Source organism: Nasonia vitripennis, chromosome 4, assembly GCF_009193385.2.
Source record: "Nasonia vitripennis strain AsymCx chromosome 4, Nvit_psr_1.1, whole genome shotgun sequence".
NCBI lineage: Eukaryota > Metazoa > Arthropoda > Insecta > Hymenoptera > Pteromalidae > Nasonia > Nasonia vitripennis.
In genome coordinates, this window is record NC_045760.1 from 11,264,300 (window position 1) to 11,280,108 (window position 15,809).

Consider the following 15,809-nt stretch of genomic DNA (forward strand, 5'->3'; position numbering starts at 1 on the left):
GCGGCAGCGCCCGTATGAATTTCCCCGGCCAGCTATACGGATAGCAATGATCCAGTCGTGTTATTAATAGTCCGACATTACTTATTTCGACAGACGACGTACACGCGTTGTAATCGTAGTAAATCCCGGCCGAGTGCGGGTATAGGTGTATACCTAGCAGAGTGAAAATCGCCTTAAAGAAGCATTATATATAGATATGCGTATACGTGTATATAGTAGCTTTACGAAGAGAGAGAGAGAGAGAGAGAGAGAGAGAGAGAGAGAGAGAGAGAGAGAGAGAGAGAGAGAGAGAGAGAGCGAGACAGAGAAGACACAGCGGCGGCGGTGTGTGTACAATAACGGGCAGAAGGCACGCAAAGGACGCCTCGCAGCTGCTATGGGCTGTTGTTGCTGCTGCTGCTGCAATGAGATTGCACGTCGTCCGCGCATCAAGACCGATTTACAGGCGCATCAAAGAGATTTACCGGCCAAGGCGTGCGTTTGCAGCCAGACGACGAGCAGGACTATAGACTCGCTGTTGCCGCTGCTGTAATTAAAGCGTGTGCGCGCGGTCTGCGAGACGATGTCGCCGCGGTGTCTCTGACTCTTTTTTAGATCGTATGCGCGCGAGAGGATACAGCCTTCTGGAACGTATTGAGTTATCAATGGAGAATTAGTTCGGGTTGAATCGTAAATTTCAATGAAAGAAAGCTTATAGCTCTTGAAATTGAATCCACAAAGGAATCGATTTTTACTTTTAAAACGAAATAGTGATCTTAAGAATCCAAAATGAAGGCTGTAAGCGTCGCAGTTGTCGAGATTTATACACAGCCATACGATTGCACGCAACGTGTAGAGTCCGAAAATTCGCGGTCCCTTTCCCTATGTCTCTCCGCGCATATAGTCTCGCCAGAATTTAATATAATTATACGATACGGCGTATAATGACGGTCAATTTAAATAATACGCCGAAGCCAGAGACGACTATTCCTTCCTATGTTAATACCCAGTGAGAGAGAGAGAGAGAGAGAGAGAGAGAGAGAGAGAGAGAGAGAGAGAGAGAGAGAGAGAGAGAGAGAGAGAGAAAGACCTGTGCATAAATACGAGAGTAGAGCCGGGGGAACACATGTCCCGCCGCACGAAAAAATGTGTGCAAGGTGGGGAAAGAACGCGGCGAGATGATATCTGCTTGAAACGGGCGAAATAGCCGGGGTAATAACAACCCCGCCTGCACCGCCTCATCGTGTCCAATTAGGGCGAGCGCATAGCGTAGCATATAGCACATATACGACACGGACGAATAGGTATAACATATCGTGACACGGCACTTCCGCGTATGGAGCTATATATGCGTTTGTTTTTTGTGCGCGGTGTTCGGCGCGAGATTTCGGAAAGGTGCGACTGTACAATGGCGCGAGCGAAAATCATTTTAGTGCTTTACAAGTTTCGGGGAAGGGACAAAAATTGGGATCTTCTAATTGGCCTGGGAATCCGACAAACGAGACACGTGCGTATTATAAAAGTATAATGAATTTATCAACACGTCGAGTGACCAGATTGCACTCGTGCAATTTTTACAATATCCAAAACAAGGGAAGGAAAAAAGAAATGACGAAAACGCGCGACGCGCTCGAAAGGCCAACGAACGTTCTACACGAAGCACCCCATTCGCAAGCAACCCTCCCACACCTCATCTTCTCGCGTTCTTTCGTTCGACTCCTCTTTGCTTCTCCTTTTTTTCTAAGCTCATTAAGATCGTTTTCCTCGGCTACACAGCGCGCAATACTGCACACAGCAGCAGGACGCCCGCGCACGCGCGAAAGGGTCCGAATATAATCGTAATGCCGGCGCATACAAACGGCCGCTAATGGCGCGGATGGCTTTTGTTGTTTTTAATTAACCCTTTCTTTCAAGACGCGCTCGCGCGGGAGCGGTTAAAAGTGCCAGAGCCAACAGCACAAAGCGAAGGGGGGTATAGCGTAGAAGAGAACTACCGGCGAAATTCATATGCGCGACTTCCCTCCCCCCGGAGCTTTTTCTCGAAGGCGCTATCCCGCGGGAGATGTAAATACGCGAGAATCGCACCGCTGAGAGAGAGAGAGAGAGAGAGAGAGAGAGAGAGAGAGAGAGAGAGAGAGAGAGAGAGAGAGAGAGATAGACGAGGACAGAAGTTCGCGGGAGGAAATTGCGCGCTTATCTAATTACCCTTTCTCTCTGGGCGCAGCGGCAGTGGCTGTATAGAGCTCGAAGAGAAGGGAGAGAGAAAGAGAGAGAGAGAGGACGGCACGGGGGCTCTAATTGACGTCGTCCGTGGCCTTCGGAAAGGAAGGTCTAATCACTTGCTCCCGCGTGCGCGCTCCCAGTTTGCTCCTGCGGTGTTCCGTACTTTGATAATGCGCGTTTCCTTCTTTTTTGTCTTCTTTGCCGATGCTTCGCCGGAGTTGCTAATTGAATATTTACTCTCGACTTTTTATTAAATTTTTCATCAAAATACTCTATAGGCACACATAAATTGTTTGATTATCATTAAAGAGCGAGCATCAGCTTTCTTTTTTACTCTCGTCAACATCGAGAAGGGCATTTAGCGATCATTAACATCTCCGCGGCCGCGCACGACCGCACGGAGAAACGTGAGCTAGCGCCGGGTAATAATTGGCGACTCCGCGGCGCGCATATGCAGTGAAAAAGCTCGTCGAAGATATGTAAAAATTTACGTGTCGGCGCTTTGTCGTGGTCACGAGGCACAGCTGTCAATCACCGGTGATACGAGAGGCGACACATTAATCTTGGGCCCGACTGCATCGCGTCGTATCCTCCTCTTTCTCTCTGCGGTTACGATACTTACACAATAATTACAAGAGAATCATGCCGCGCAGCTTTCGCAGTAGTTGAATTATTACTTAATGCGCGAGCGCGCTGGGCGAAAAGCGATAGTCGTCAATTTACATGTACACGCTTTGAAGACCCTTTAGTCACGACCTGTTTCGTTTTATCGCGGCTAAACTTTCGTTAAACACACGTGTGAATAATGATGTTTTGTTATCTGCGGGCCAAGCTGACTAACTGTCGGGAAATAATAATATAAAGCCGTATAAATCCGCGCGAGCTTTCGTCTGCTATATGGGTTGTAATGGCTTCTCTCGCCTGTGTATATTTCTGTAATTGCTTTTTTCAAGCGACGTGTCCGCGTATGAGATACAAGTTCGCAAGTACATTCATTGATTCGCGTGGCTGTTGACTTTGCGGCGTCGGTGATAGCAGTATTCGTGCATTGACCGGAGAGAATTTTGTATATTATCAATGTTCTCGCAATTAACGAATGTATTTTCGCGAGAGAGATAAAAAAGCTCGCGCGCACGCGAGAAATCGATGCTCTCCCAGAGTGAAATACGAGCTTTACATGTTTATAAGGCATCCTCATAACTTTTCTCGCAGCCGCCGACTCGTGAGAAATCGATCGATTACCTCTCTTAAGCCAGTCAGGAAATGCGACCTCCGCAAAAACTGGACGTCCAAGCTGACAAATGTTCGCTCGTCCCGACTGATGTCTTTTTGGTTGGCTTTCCTGAAGCGACTTTTTCATAGTTGATGAAGTCGTTTATTTGGGACCCGCTTGTACAAGCCGAAAACAAACTTATTCATTCTGTGCTTTCGCTAAATTAACTCTTAGCTATATATGCAGTCGAGCATCTTCAAATAGCTGTCTCTTATTATTATTATTTATACAATTGAGCATGATGTCGTGTATACTTATCGTGCATTCATGATCGTGATGCAATAATTCGTCGTTATCAGAGCGCGCCGAGAGAAAAAGTAAATAAGCCCACATCCATCGCACCGACCAAATAGATTCTCTTCCAGGACGTTATCTCTGTGTAGATAAATCCTTCGGCCGTCAAGCGACACCGTTTATCATACAACCGAAACTCGGAGAGAATAGCTCACACGAGAAGACAAGTGTGCGCTCCCAGTATACGCGGGGCGAAAGATAGGAGGCCACAACAGGTTTGTAGATAAGAGCAACGGCAGGTACAGAAATTACGTGTATTTATTACGCCTCCGAGACTGATACCAAAATGATCACGTTTTTTTTCCTATTATCGTGCGCAAAGTTCGATTTTGCGCATGCATTTGCGTTCGCAAAGTACCACTTTCCCACACGTTGACAAGAGCGTGCGGGAATGCATCTGAGCGAACGGGGACGTAGCTGAGCGTGCGGGAATGTGGTGAGCGTGCGGGAATGTATAAGAGTATACGAGCGATTCCAAGGTGTATACGCGCACGCCATCTCTGGCACTCTCTTCGCATTAACACGTGCGAGAATTAGCACTGTCTCCTCGAGCCGGAGCGCTCTCGCTCGCGCCGGTTTGTTTACATCTTTGTCGTCTAGAATGGACCTGTCAAAACGTGCGTTCTGTGTTTTGTATTCTACCGTTTTCTTAATACGGACAACGAACGTCAAAGTATCAGTCGCTTCGCATCCGCTCTTTAGAAAGAACAAGTAAAGTGAGAGTGAATAACTATGAATAATGTACAAAGTGATACGGATAGCAAGGGTGAGGATGTGTCTAATGATGTGCCAGCTGAAATGGTCGCTGCAGCGAAGGAAATAGCATTAAATTAATTGCCGAACATTTCCAAACAAAAGTACACAAAAGTGTACAACGAATTTAAGAAATGGCGCAGCATAAAGAAGACAACGTCATTCGCCGAAAGTGTTTTTCTTTCATTTTGTAAATTGTCACATTACGATAAATATTAATAATAATTCAAAATAATAAATAAATCAGATTTTTCTTAATCTAATAAATTTATAATAGTTCTATAATTTGTTTTTTTTAGGCGGGGGGGCTTCGCCCCCCCCCCCCGAACCCCCCCGTCCCAGCGCCCCAACGCCACCGTTCTATACGTTCCAATTATTCAAAATAATTGTAGTGGTCGAACTTTGCGCAACTTAATAGGAAAAATAGTATACGATACTCGTGCGCACGTAGGTCATCCCGCACTCGCTTCGCTCGTGCGGGAACGACCTACTTTGCGCACTCGTATCGTAATGTACTATTCTCTCATCCAAGAGCTTCGAATCATCGAGCAGTCTTTACCGAATAATGCATCGAGAACCTCCTTGCAAATTTTCTCACGAAACAGCAGCCGTCCATTTTTACCCGACATACCTTCGCTGTGTACACGTACTCCCACGCGATTCCAGAGTACAGGTTTACCTAGAGGTTCTCGCGATCGGATTTAGGAAGGCAACGCGGTACGGCGGGCGACGCGCCAGGACAAGAGACAAATAACGCTCCCACGAGGCGCTACGCGCACATTAATCTGTATCAGGCCGGCGCCGTCAATATTTAATCGTAATCTGGCGAATTGCCGAGGCTTACGCGAGCTGCTCAGATCGATCAGCGCGTAACCCGTCGGATCGCGCGCGACTACGCCGTCTTTGCAAGCTTAAATTATGTATAGCTGAGCCAGAGCAAAGTGCGCGCAAGCTTTTTTCTTGAAACACGGAAAGGTGCGCGTGGAAGCTCATGGGTTTATGCTTCTGATTTCGTTCGAGGATGAGAAAGCTTAAGGTGTATCGCTTGCTAGTCGGTTATTTATTGGACTTGGCGAAATAAGTCGTGTTGCGGAATCGCGGCGTTTCATGCTCGTACATTAGTAGTATTATATTTAGGAATTAGACGTACTTAACTCTTTATATACAGGAGAAAATGGCTTGAAAGGATATTACCTAAGAAAAAAATGCTACGAACGTACGTATCGAGCTCGAGACCGCGAAAAGCGCTATTTTTCTAACAACTCCCTCGTAAACACGCAAATCCAAAAAGCTCGAGTCCCCATCATTGTCAAAGAGACCGCCGACGTCGTTGAAGAATGAACACGCGCGTCGTAAAAGCCGCTACTACCGTCGGCGTCGTCCGCTGTTTACAGAGCCTCCGTCGTCGTCGTCGTCGTCGTCGCGGCCCACCGGCGAGTTTGCCTTGTCTATTTCTGCACCTTTGACTCATGTGCAGTAACAGCAGCAGCAGCAGCAGTAGCCTTCCGCACGGGTGAGTTTCTTGTAGATTGAGCGATTAAATAATCGAGCTGTTCTCTCGCGGTTAAATTTGACGTTGATTAACCAGCTTTTAATGAGCTCTTTCAGAAGATGATGCACCGCGAGGCGAAGGACAGTGGCTTTTTGTACGCGAGCGTATAGGTCGAGAGGAGATTTTGGCTCGATTTGTGTAGTTTATTGAGGTACGGATGTATTCAAGTGCACGATGGTTATAATGCAGCGCTCTAGCGTGTAGACGCTGATTACCATAATATACCCGTTGGCTTTTTTTCTCTCTCACGTTTCGGGCTCGGCATAAGTTTTCGAATCCTTTGGTTTGACATTTTCAAATTTGAGTGCATCAATCTCAGCGCTAAATCGTCGATCAAAACGAGAAGGATGACAATGATCAAAGGCTTGACCTTTCTCAGACACTCTTCCAGACAGGATCTTTCACCTCCTCAGTTTGGAGAATAAGAAAATAAAATTAATATGCCGGAGTATAATTTGAATGGACAGTCCTTAGAGAAAGTTTTACCGCACCCCAGTGTGATTTGACCACACGCTCGCTCTTCTACAAGTAGCGATCGAATTGCTTTTCTGAAAACGAACTACGATTCGACTTCAAGATCAGGAAACAAAGGATCACCTCAAAACCCACGATCATCGACACTCGAAATGTCGTTCCAGAGCCAGAAGCACAGAAAGGAACTTGCCTCAGACTGTACAGCCAGCAAGCATCCTTAATAACCGTAAACGCTCTCGTCCGTAAGATAAATGCGACGCATTAGCATCTCCCGCGCGCGTATATGATTCATGAACGCGACGCTGCATCCGCACGCGTTCTATCATCCTCGCTCACCCACACTCGTCATACGGACGCACACATACGAGGCCAGCATTAGCATCGGACTCGCGTTAGACGTATAAACGCTCGCCTGGAGTCTTAAAACTCCTTGCATACTATGCGCCATATCCTTTTCAAGGGGGAGTCGATTTCACCCCGCGTATATAGCTCGCAGGAAAAGCGAGAGAAGCCACCGAGTCACTTCACCGCGGGGAGCGTGAAACAACACCCCGCGAAACGACGGTAATTTACAGGGAGAGAGAGAGAGAGAGAGAGAGAGAGAGAGAGAGAGAGAGAGAGAGAGAGAGAAAGAGAGAGACGGCTGCAGTGGAGGAAGTGCGTTTATTAAGGCGTTCGCTCGCTCCGGCAGTGTGTCACTTTCGGCTACGCCTTGCATAAGTCGACCGACTGATTTAAGGGCGAGCTCGGGTTATTATACCGGCGGGAGTGAGGGTAAACCACTTTTTAGTTTTACTCGACGTTCGTTATTTATTTTTTTTTTGCTCCCGGGTTATTAAACTTGGCTCGCGAAGTATGCATTGCGCCAGGAAAAAATGTGACGACAGTATTGCGATTGTTGATATGAAAATACCTTCGCGAGTGCTACCGTTAAAGTAGTCGGGAAAAAAACTCGATGAGCATCCCGTGAAAGTATAAAACTCCTTTTCCACGCGTGCTCTCCTTTTCTCGACTTCGGTAATTTCGAGCTTTGTGGCGAGCGAGCGTAACTCTTTCCATCGCAGCTGCCGATGACGAGGTGGCACGAGACGGATGAAAGACGCAGATGTTGCCTTTCAACCCTGTCGTTATACGAGCGCGCGCGCGCGCCTTACTTACACTCGTTCGACTTACGACGCGGAAAGCCTTTGACTCGTTGAGCGATTTGTTTCCGGATGAATTGGTCGCTGAGTGCCGGGGCGTCGTTATTCCCTTCACTTTCGCTTGTTTTTGGACACTCGAGTTTTACTTCCAACTTTGTCCTCGCGTGTAATTTCACTTTTCGGAATTCTAATTTCGGCTGGTTAATCATCGAAGGCACAAATTCTCTGGCGATTATACCAAATATAATTTCGCCCCGTGTCTCGCTCGTTCTCGTCATAACCCGTTCGTCCATCATGCTTCAGTCCCAATTCAATTAGCGAATTACCGGATTCATCGAATCGTTCCTGTTTTGCTCGACATATTTTCGCGGCGGCGGTGCATTACAACGCGCGCCGGTCGAGTATGACGATTATATGGTCGGCGAGCAAAAATGCTTAATTGCACGAGAGTCCCGGTCTGTATAAACGATCCTCGAGATAACTCCGACTATATTCGACGCGACGAGTGCTAAAGTGAATGCGTGTATATGTGAGAGCGACTGCGAATATGCGAGGACTCGACGCAATGAAATTACAAAGAATGCGAATTAAATGCGAATGTATGGATACGTGGAGCAGATGTGAAGAGGCGAACAGAAAACAAATGCTTCGAAAGCGGACGAGTGAAAGTGATGGTGAAATTAATTTTATCGGTATTGTTTATAATACGTATCAAATGATTAACGCGACGTGTCTCAAGATAAACAAAATTGGCGAATTCATCATCTGTATAAATATTGTGAAATTGAAATAAGTAAAAGTGATCGATTCAATATCCGCTCGAACGCGTACGAAGTCTAAATAACGTTTTAATTCAATACCTGTTGTATGTAGAACCGGACGAGCCGGTGAGATGAGCCTCTATGGAGATGAGCGCGCTGTTTAACAGCGTGTAGTCGAGCTTTTTATCGGCGGATAAAAAATATATAGAGAGAGGGAAAGAGAGAAAATCGAGCGGCTCGTAGATTTCAATCGACTGAGCGATGAGAAGCCGCGGCGGCATGAGCACGTCGATGCATGATTAAAGAGAGCGTTTATGTATAAAGCCAATTACTCCATACGCTCGATCGAAAAACGTCCATGCTTGCTTTTTTTCATTCGTTATCGCAAATTCGCTCGACTTTGCGCGGTGAAATTTACGAATCGTCGCTAGAAGCTGAAAAGCGATAAATAACAAAAGAAAAATCGCATTAAAGAACAAATGAGTTTCATCACGGCACAGCATCCAATCCACGCACGCATACGTCGAAAGGACCGAATCACGCTGGACCCAGCTCCATCCCATTCTCATGATTCTTTACTGTTCTTCGGAGACGAGGACAGCGACGAGGGATTTCCATGGAACCGTCCCGTCGTTAGCCCAACCAGTTCATCGCCTGCGCGCGACTTCGAAAAGCTTTCTCTCTCTCTCTCTCTCTCTCTCTCTCTCTCTCTCTCTTTCTGCCAAAAAAAGAGAAGACTGGGCCTCCACACTCTCCTTCAGGATTTTCGAGCCGCGGTTGTCCCGGGGCGACGTATAAATAAAGCACGCGCGCGCACACCTCGGGGGTGGGAGGCTGGCGCGCATATATATATATATATATATATATATATATAGAGAGAGAGAGAGAGAGAGAGAGAGAGAGAGAGAAAGCACTTGAAGAGCATATATAGGCGCGACGAGCAGTCGGCTGACACACGCGCGGCAAATGAAAAATGCCGAGACGGACGATCAATGTAAATATATTCATGACGTGGGGTGGCGTTCTGTGGGAGCCGAGAGAGAGCGAGAGAGAGAGAAAAAGCCGACTTTTATAGACGAGAGAAAAAAAGGGAGGGGGGAGAAGGACGGAGGAGGACACACTTGGACGGCACATAATTCACTCTTTGGCATTTCATTACAATTTAAAAAAGGCCTTTGTCAGCGTATTACCCCCGTGTTTTTTTCTCTCTCGCTCGCTCTTCTGCGGACGTATATAATACACGCGCTACTTCTAACGCACACGGGGATACGCGGATTCGCTCGGAGCGCTGAACAGATATTTTTCTCCGAGTGTGTGTGTGTCGAGCTGTCGGACTGGGCTATTCTTTATACGTTCCCGTGTGTAAGTATGAGAGAAGAAAAAAAATCGAGCGCGGCACACACGTCGATGATTTTTTTCGAGCCGATACGCGTCGTAACTCTCGGGGACGTAGCGCGCGAGAACGTAATTTGTATACAAAGGGTATGAAAGGAGCGGGAGGCTTTTCTTTTCTGAAGAGCTGCGCGCAGCTCGTTAAAGGACTTTTCGAGATGAAGCGGCCGACAACTTTTATGTCTTCTCTGATGCGCTCTTTCAGGCGATTGATATTGACTCCGCATCGGGAGTAATAAGCTGGCCGTGATAAATTTATGGCAACTTGTGCGTACGCGCAAGATATACACGTTGGTAGATCGTTCACGGGGGTACACTCGCGATTTTAATGGCCGTCGCGAGCGAGTGAAAATTGATTTTTCAATTGGTCAACTTATAACGCGCGCAAGTATCTCTATCGCTGCGATGTCAAATGAGGATGCGTCAGTATACAACCACCGTAATAAGAAGCAGCGAAAAAATAAACCAGCCCAAATTATCGCCCTCTCACCAGCGGGCATATGGTCCCAGCGGGGCAGGCTCATTTCGATGGAAATATCGCTCAAGCCTGTCGAGTAAAACTGCGCGGAAAAATTCGCCAATGCAGTGGCGAGCGAACGAATCGCCGCTGCCACCGCGCAATATAATGGCCAGTCTCGAGCCGAAGATATAGCGCTCGAGAGCGGAAGACGTGTGCGGCGGACGCGCGGCGTACAGGAAAAAATGCATCAGCAGCCGCACGGCCTCCCCAGGGACACGAGCGAGCCGGGACGAAATTGATATGTATTCCGCGCTGCCTCCAATCTATCGCGCGCTGGGGTCAAGCAGGCGGAATTTTAAGCGCGATACATTTACGAGCCGGCCAGACCTCTATTCCGTATACATACGCGAGCCTTGTGTCCGCTTTGAATTTATGATTTCTCCACGCTCGATTCGCTATATTCTTCTTTTTTTCTCGGCCTCCGCGCGGAAGAAAAATACTATACGCGGAATATCGACGATTTTGCTTGATTTCTTTTTCTTTAAAAATGCAGTACAATAAGCGCACCGCGCCGTTGGCACATTTTTCGCGCGGGATTTGAGAAATATTTATAGACATGATAATTACACGCCGCAGAGGGAGAGAGTGAAGAGGAGGATGATAAGCGAGCCTCGCGCATTGAAATGAAAAGCGCGTATAGCGGAGTCTATACGTTCCGCAGCTTACGAGCGCATAAAGTCAGCGGACTTATAACTCGACGGTGAGTGCGCGCGAGGGGCGGCGGCGAGCGCTTCTCAATCTTCCGAGGGATGGCACTGGTCATCGCGGGAAAATTGAATTCTGTCCCCCAGGACGTGTCCGTAAAGCGTATACGAGCGCGGTATACGCGAAGGATTATGTCGGCGATCAATAATTCATCGCTTATATTTATTCATCCTTCGCCTTTCTGTCCGACGTTTTTCTTCTTGCAATTTAATCGTAATACGCCTTGCGGCGAGTTATTTTGAATTTTAGGGAGTAAGAGGGAGAAACACTCACCATGTGGGACCCATCCATGACGACAGTTTTCGCAGCAGCGCAGGTGACGCTTTCCAGGTGTGAAGGACTCGCAGGTACAGCCGTTGACGGTGCATCTGATCGACTGAACACAACAAGAAATGAAGTGCGCATTAGATCCAAAGCTTAATTGAGTCTATTAGCAAGAGCTACATCGTATAAAAAATAATGTATCAATATATAACCAGCCGCTGCTCGCGCCTATAAAGCGCAACCCCAGCGGAGCCCATAAATTTTTCCTTTTAAAATCAGCCATCCTCATGTCTCCAGGCTGCGTCGAGGTTACGATAATGAGGGGGCTCATAATAATTCAAGTGACCGTTTCGGCGTATAACGTCGCCCCGGCGATGCGAAGGGTGAAATGCGGGGTCGTCGGGATTTTTAAGGAACCGTGAATATTTTTCGCCCTACCAGCGTGAAAATTAAGCCCCTGGGAGAACGCTGCTGCAGCCTTCGATTTCTCCGCGAGCAGAGCTTTTCATAAACAAAAAAGACGAGGCGAAAGGGATGGAGTCACTCCTTCGGGCACTCCCGCGGCTATATGCTCCGGCGGGGGGGGGGGGGGGGGGGGTTACGCCTGAAAGTTTCATTAGAGGGAGCCTTATATACGGGGTAAGTCGGTAAATTTTTTTTAGAGAGATTTCGCTACGGCGTTGATCACAAGATATTGCGTCGTTTGTGCACCTTGATATATCTTATTTTCCTGAAATTTGAAGCAATTCATATAAGAAAAACAGGCTACAAATAATGTATCAATCCGCAATCTGAATGGAGGCTTAAAAGGCACATTCGCGCTCGACAGGCAGGGGTAGTACCAGGCTGTTATAGGCAGCTCGTTGTAAGGCGCGGCGTGTGCCGTTAATATAAAGACAAATGAATCGGCGTATGTTGCGCTGCGCGCGCGCGACCCTCCTACGCCATGTGTCTTTATATACAAGCCTATATGACTTGCCGCCGCCGCTGCCGGCTAAAGTACCAGCGAAGGCTGATTTTTCCCGCCGAGCCATGGCGCGCCATTAGACAATCTACGGCTTGAAAACTTTTGCACTTCGCGTTTCTTCGTGCCTGCTCTGTAAAATTACGAGTTAAATGCGAATGTATTTGTGCCCGGAGCAGCAACGGCTGAGCGGATCAACTTGATGTATTAATAAGTATTTATACTGTGTGTCCTGAGAAATAATTGCAATCATCCGAAATATAATTTAAGAAGAGACTCGCCGTCACCGCGTAAATAAGTTTTCTCATATCCGCCGTCGAAATTTTAATAACAATTAAATTGGATACCCGCGCGCGCGATGACACTCGGAAACGCACAGCGCGATAGGCTGTTGCACATAAAGTTCGTGACTGCCATAACTCACTACAGCGCGCGGCTTATTAAGTACTGCTTAAGACCCATGAATAAAGTAATATAAAGACAAATGAAGCGACGACCCCCCCCCCGTGGCCATGCGTCTCTATAACGCGTTATACACGCACTCGCGCGCAAGAAGAACGCGACAAAACTTCCAGAGCCTGTACACCTTAATACGTGGATAGCCTAGCACGCGGGACAAAACATACGCGCGCCGAAATTTTATTAACTCGACGCGAGGCGTTATTTATGCGTCGTCGCGCGGAGCGACAGATTATAAAACGATACCGGGACGACCTTTAAAAGACTTCTTGCTCGCTCTCGCGCATACTCTTATGATTTTTTCACGGCACTGCGATGCTATACACGCAGCCCTGCCCCGAAGAATTCCACTGCAGCTGCGTATGTGTGTGTATGCGCGTGCGTACGTCGCGCGCGCTCTTCTCTATGTGTATTATTAAAACTCGGCCTCCTTTCGCTCGACTCTCAAAACTCGCCTCGATTTTCATGGACTCTGGTGCCGTGTGTCCCAGCCGCAGCGCGCATCTCGCTACGTCGGGGCAATAACGTTTTTACGAGTCACGAAGCATTTATTACTCGCGCTCGCGCGTTTATTATACACCGCACGAGTATACATACATACACACGTATATATATATATGTATATATATATATATATATATATATATCGCCGTCGTCGTCCTCGTCGTCGCACAGGTGCGGAGAGAGAAAAGAGAGAAAACTGCGCCCAGAGAGAGAATAATCGGAAGTAACGGGGCACACCCGGTTGCTGCTGGGCTTTTTTGCGCTGCGCGCACTCGCGCCGAGATTGTGTATGACAAAACGACGCCGGCGCCATGAGTAAACATATACCGCTCGCAGCTGTGTGTCCTTAACGAAGTTTTTGAGAGCGAAATCACGGCGAGCGCGCTTTCCACTTATTTGCAATTTTCGGCTCCGCGCGCGTATGGTACATGCATTGAAAAAGCGAGGAACGGATGTGGCGGCAAAAAGTCGAGCCCTGGAATGTTTATTGAATTCGAGAGGCTGATTGCGCGCGCGGCAGTTAATGTCATAGCTAATTGCCATGGACTGAATTCGAGAGAGCGAGCTACTTCATTAATTTGAAGCGGCGCAGTAGTAGCGCGCCGGACAAATTAATTAAGTGTACGGATCAATTAAGCTTTCCAAAAATATATACGACCCGCGGGGCAGCCGGCCACGTACTCTCCGAAGCGAGTGAGACGTACGTAGTTGATTGTTGTAAGAATGTTGCAGTATATACGTATATGTACACCAGTGCGCGCAGGCTCTTCTTTGCTTACCGCTGAATTTATGGAGTTGCTTCATTATTGCCGGCTACGGTGTAATTTAATTTTTTGCCCGCGAGGTGAAAGTCCAGGGACAGTTATATGCAGTTCGGAAATTCATTTACTCCTCATCTCTCTGCGTTCTCTGCGCTGCAGTGCTCTCTCTCTCTCTCTCTCTCTCTCTCTCTCTCTCCCTCTCGTGTGCAGTATACCCGGTTTACAACGTGCGCGCGCGATGCACAAAGCGAACGGATTTTCTCACGCGAGAACGATCGAGCGAGTGTCAGATTTTTCCACGTGTTCGAGCCAGTGATACGAGGAACATCGATTTAGATATTAATGCCGATCGAATTAATTTAACATCTAATTAATTACAGGTCGCGAAATGTATTCAAACATCGGTATCAGGCTATGCGCCGATGCGGCGAGATGATTAAAAATACACGTATAATAATCTGCAGCCGAGGGCCACTATCACGGGATCTATATATTACGTGCAGCAGCCTCTCCTCACAAACACGTAATATATATCGGTAACTCGAATCTTTCATCAATTATGCACGAAAATCCCGATCGCCAATGAAAGATTACGTGCATGATCCAGGCGAGTAAGCGCGCAGCTCTCTTCGTTTAATATTCCGCGGGCGTCCTTAATATGCATAATTCCGATCAATCCATTAGTCTTATTAGAAACGAATTCCCATTACAGAAATCTATTCTGATGCGCGCAGCTTTGCTTTCCACGCGCGTTCTCCAAACACGCGCTATTATATACATTCTACGCTACACCGCGGCGGGGGAAGGTGGAAAAACGAGCAAGACGAGCTCGTAAACGATGAAAATTTCGTCCTAATCTTAAGTGTATCGCCGTTATAACCGAGCGCGAGCCTCGGGACTGGACATTTAAAAAAGGACCATCGACGCGATGATCCATGCGTAACAATCAGTCGGAGATCGGGATACTTATCGCTGCGAGCCCATCGCTAATGCGTGTATGAGCTTCGCAGACCTAGTGCATCGGAGGTTCTACGGCTGGTTATAATTCTGCTTGTTAAAACGCAAGCTATATAGGCTTTGAGCTTTTTTTACAGCTTTTCGACCACTATTTTTACGTATTTTTCAATAAACTTTCACAAACCAGTTACGTTGCGAGGTGCAAATCGACAAATTATATCCGAAACTCCGATATATGCTTGGCAAGTTTTTACAACCATTCTGTAATAATACAAGACATCCCGGGCAACTCTCTCTCTCCCTTTCTCACCCAGGTGCATCACGGCGTACAAGCATCATCAACTTTGGCTGCAGCCGGCGTTACAGCAGCAGCAGTAGCACCATCGGAGTGAGAACTACGCGGCCACTATAACAGTAGCTTACGCCGAATTTCTGTCCCGCACTTAATCCGCGCAGATTTTCCAAAAGCTGTTTCAAACGCGAGTACACGCGTACGTGCGTGAGTCTGCAGTGTATTCCGGCGGCCGTTACCGCACACGAGCGAGTTCGAACAATCGTGTTTAATGAACAAGGCTAATCTTCCATTTGCGCGGACCACGCGCATCTCTCTCTCTCTCTCTTTCTCTCTCTCTCTCTCTCTCCCTCTCTCGTTCATCGCTGCAAATTAATTTGGCCCAGGCCGGAATTAAACCTCAAGTATAAAGCTGATCGCACGTATATGTGCGCGCGTTCGCTCTCGAGTTTCCGAGCCTATTAATGAGCCCGGGGATTTGGTTGCAATCGTTGGCCCTCTTTGCTGTTGCCTTTGTAGCAGCGCCGGTAGCGTGAATTC

The 15,809-nt window shown here is 47.5% G+C and overlaps 1 protein-coding gene across 2 annotated transcripts in view; it reads right to left on the minus strand.

Annotated features, from left to right (window-relative positions):
* LOC103316520 overlaps positions 1 to 15,809 on the minus strand; it is a 218,758-nt gene that overhangs the window by 134,735 nt on the left and 68,214 nt on the right. For both annotated transcript variants that reach the window (XM_031928540.2, XM_016988100.2), the window contains exon 3: positions 11,342 to 11,444. In XM_031928540.2, coding sequence (XP_031784400.1) covers positions 11,342 to 11,444 — 103 coding nt within the window. The remainder of the gene's footprint in view (positions 1 to 11,341; positions 11,445 to 15,809) is intronic.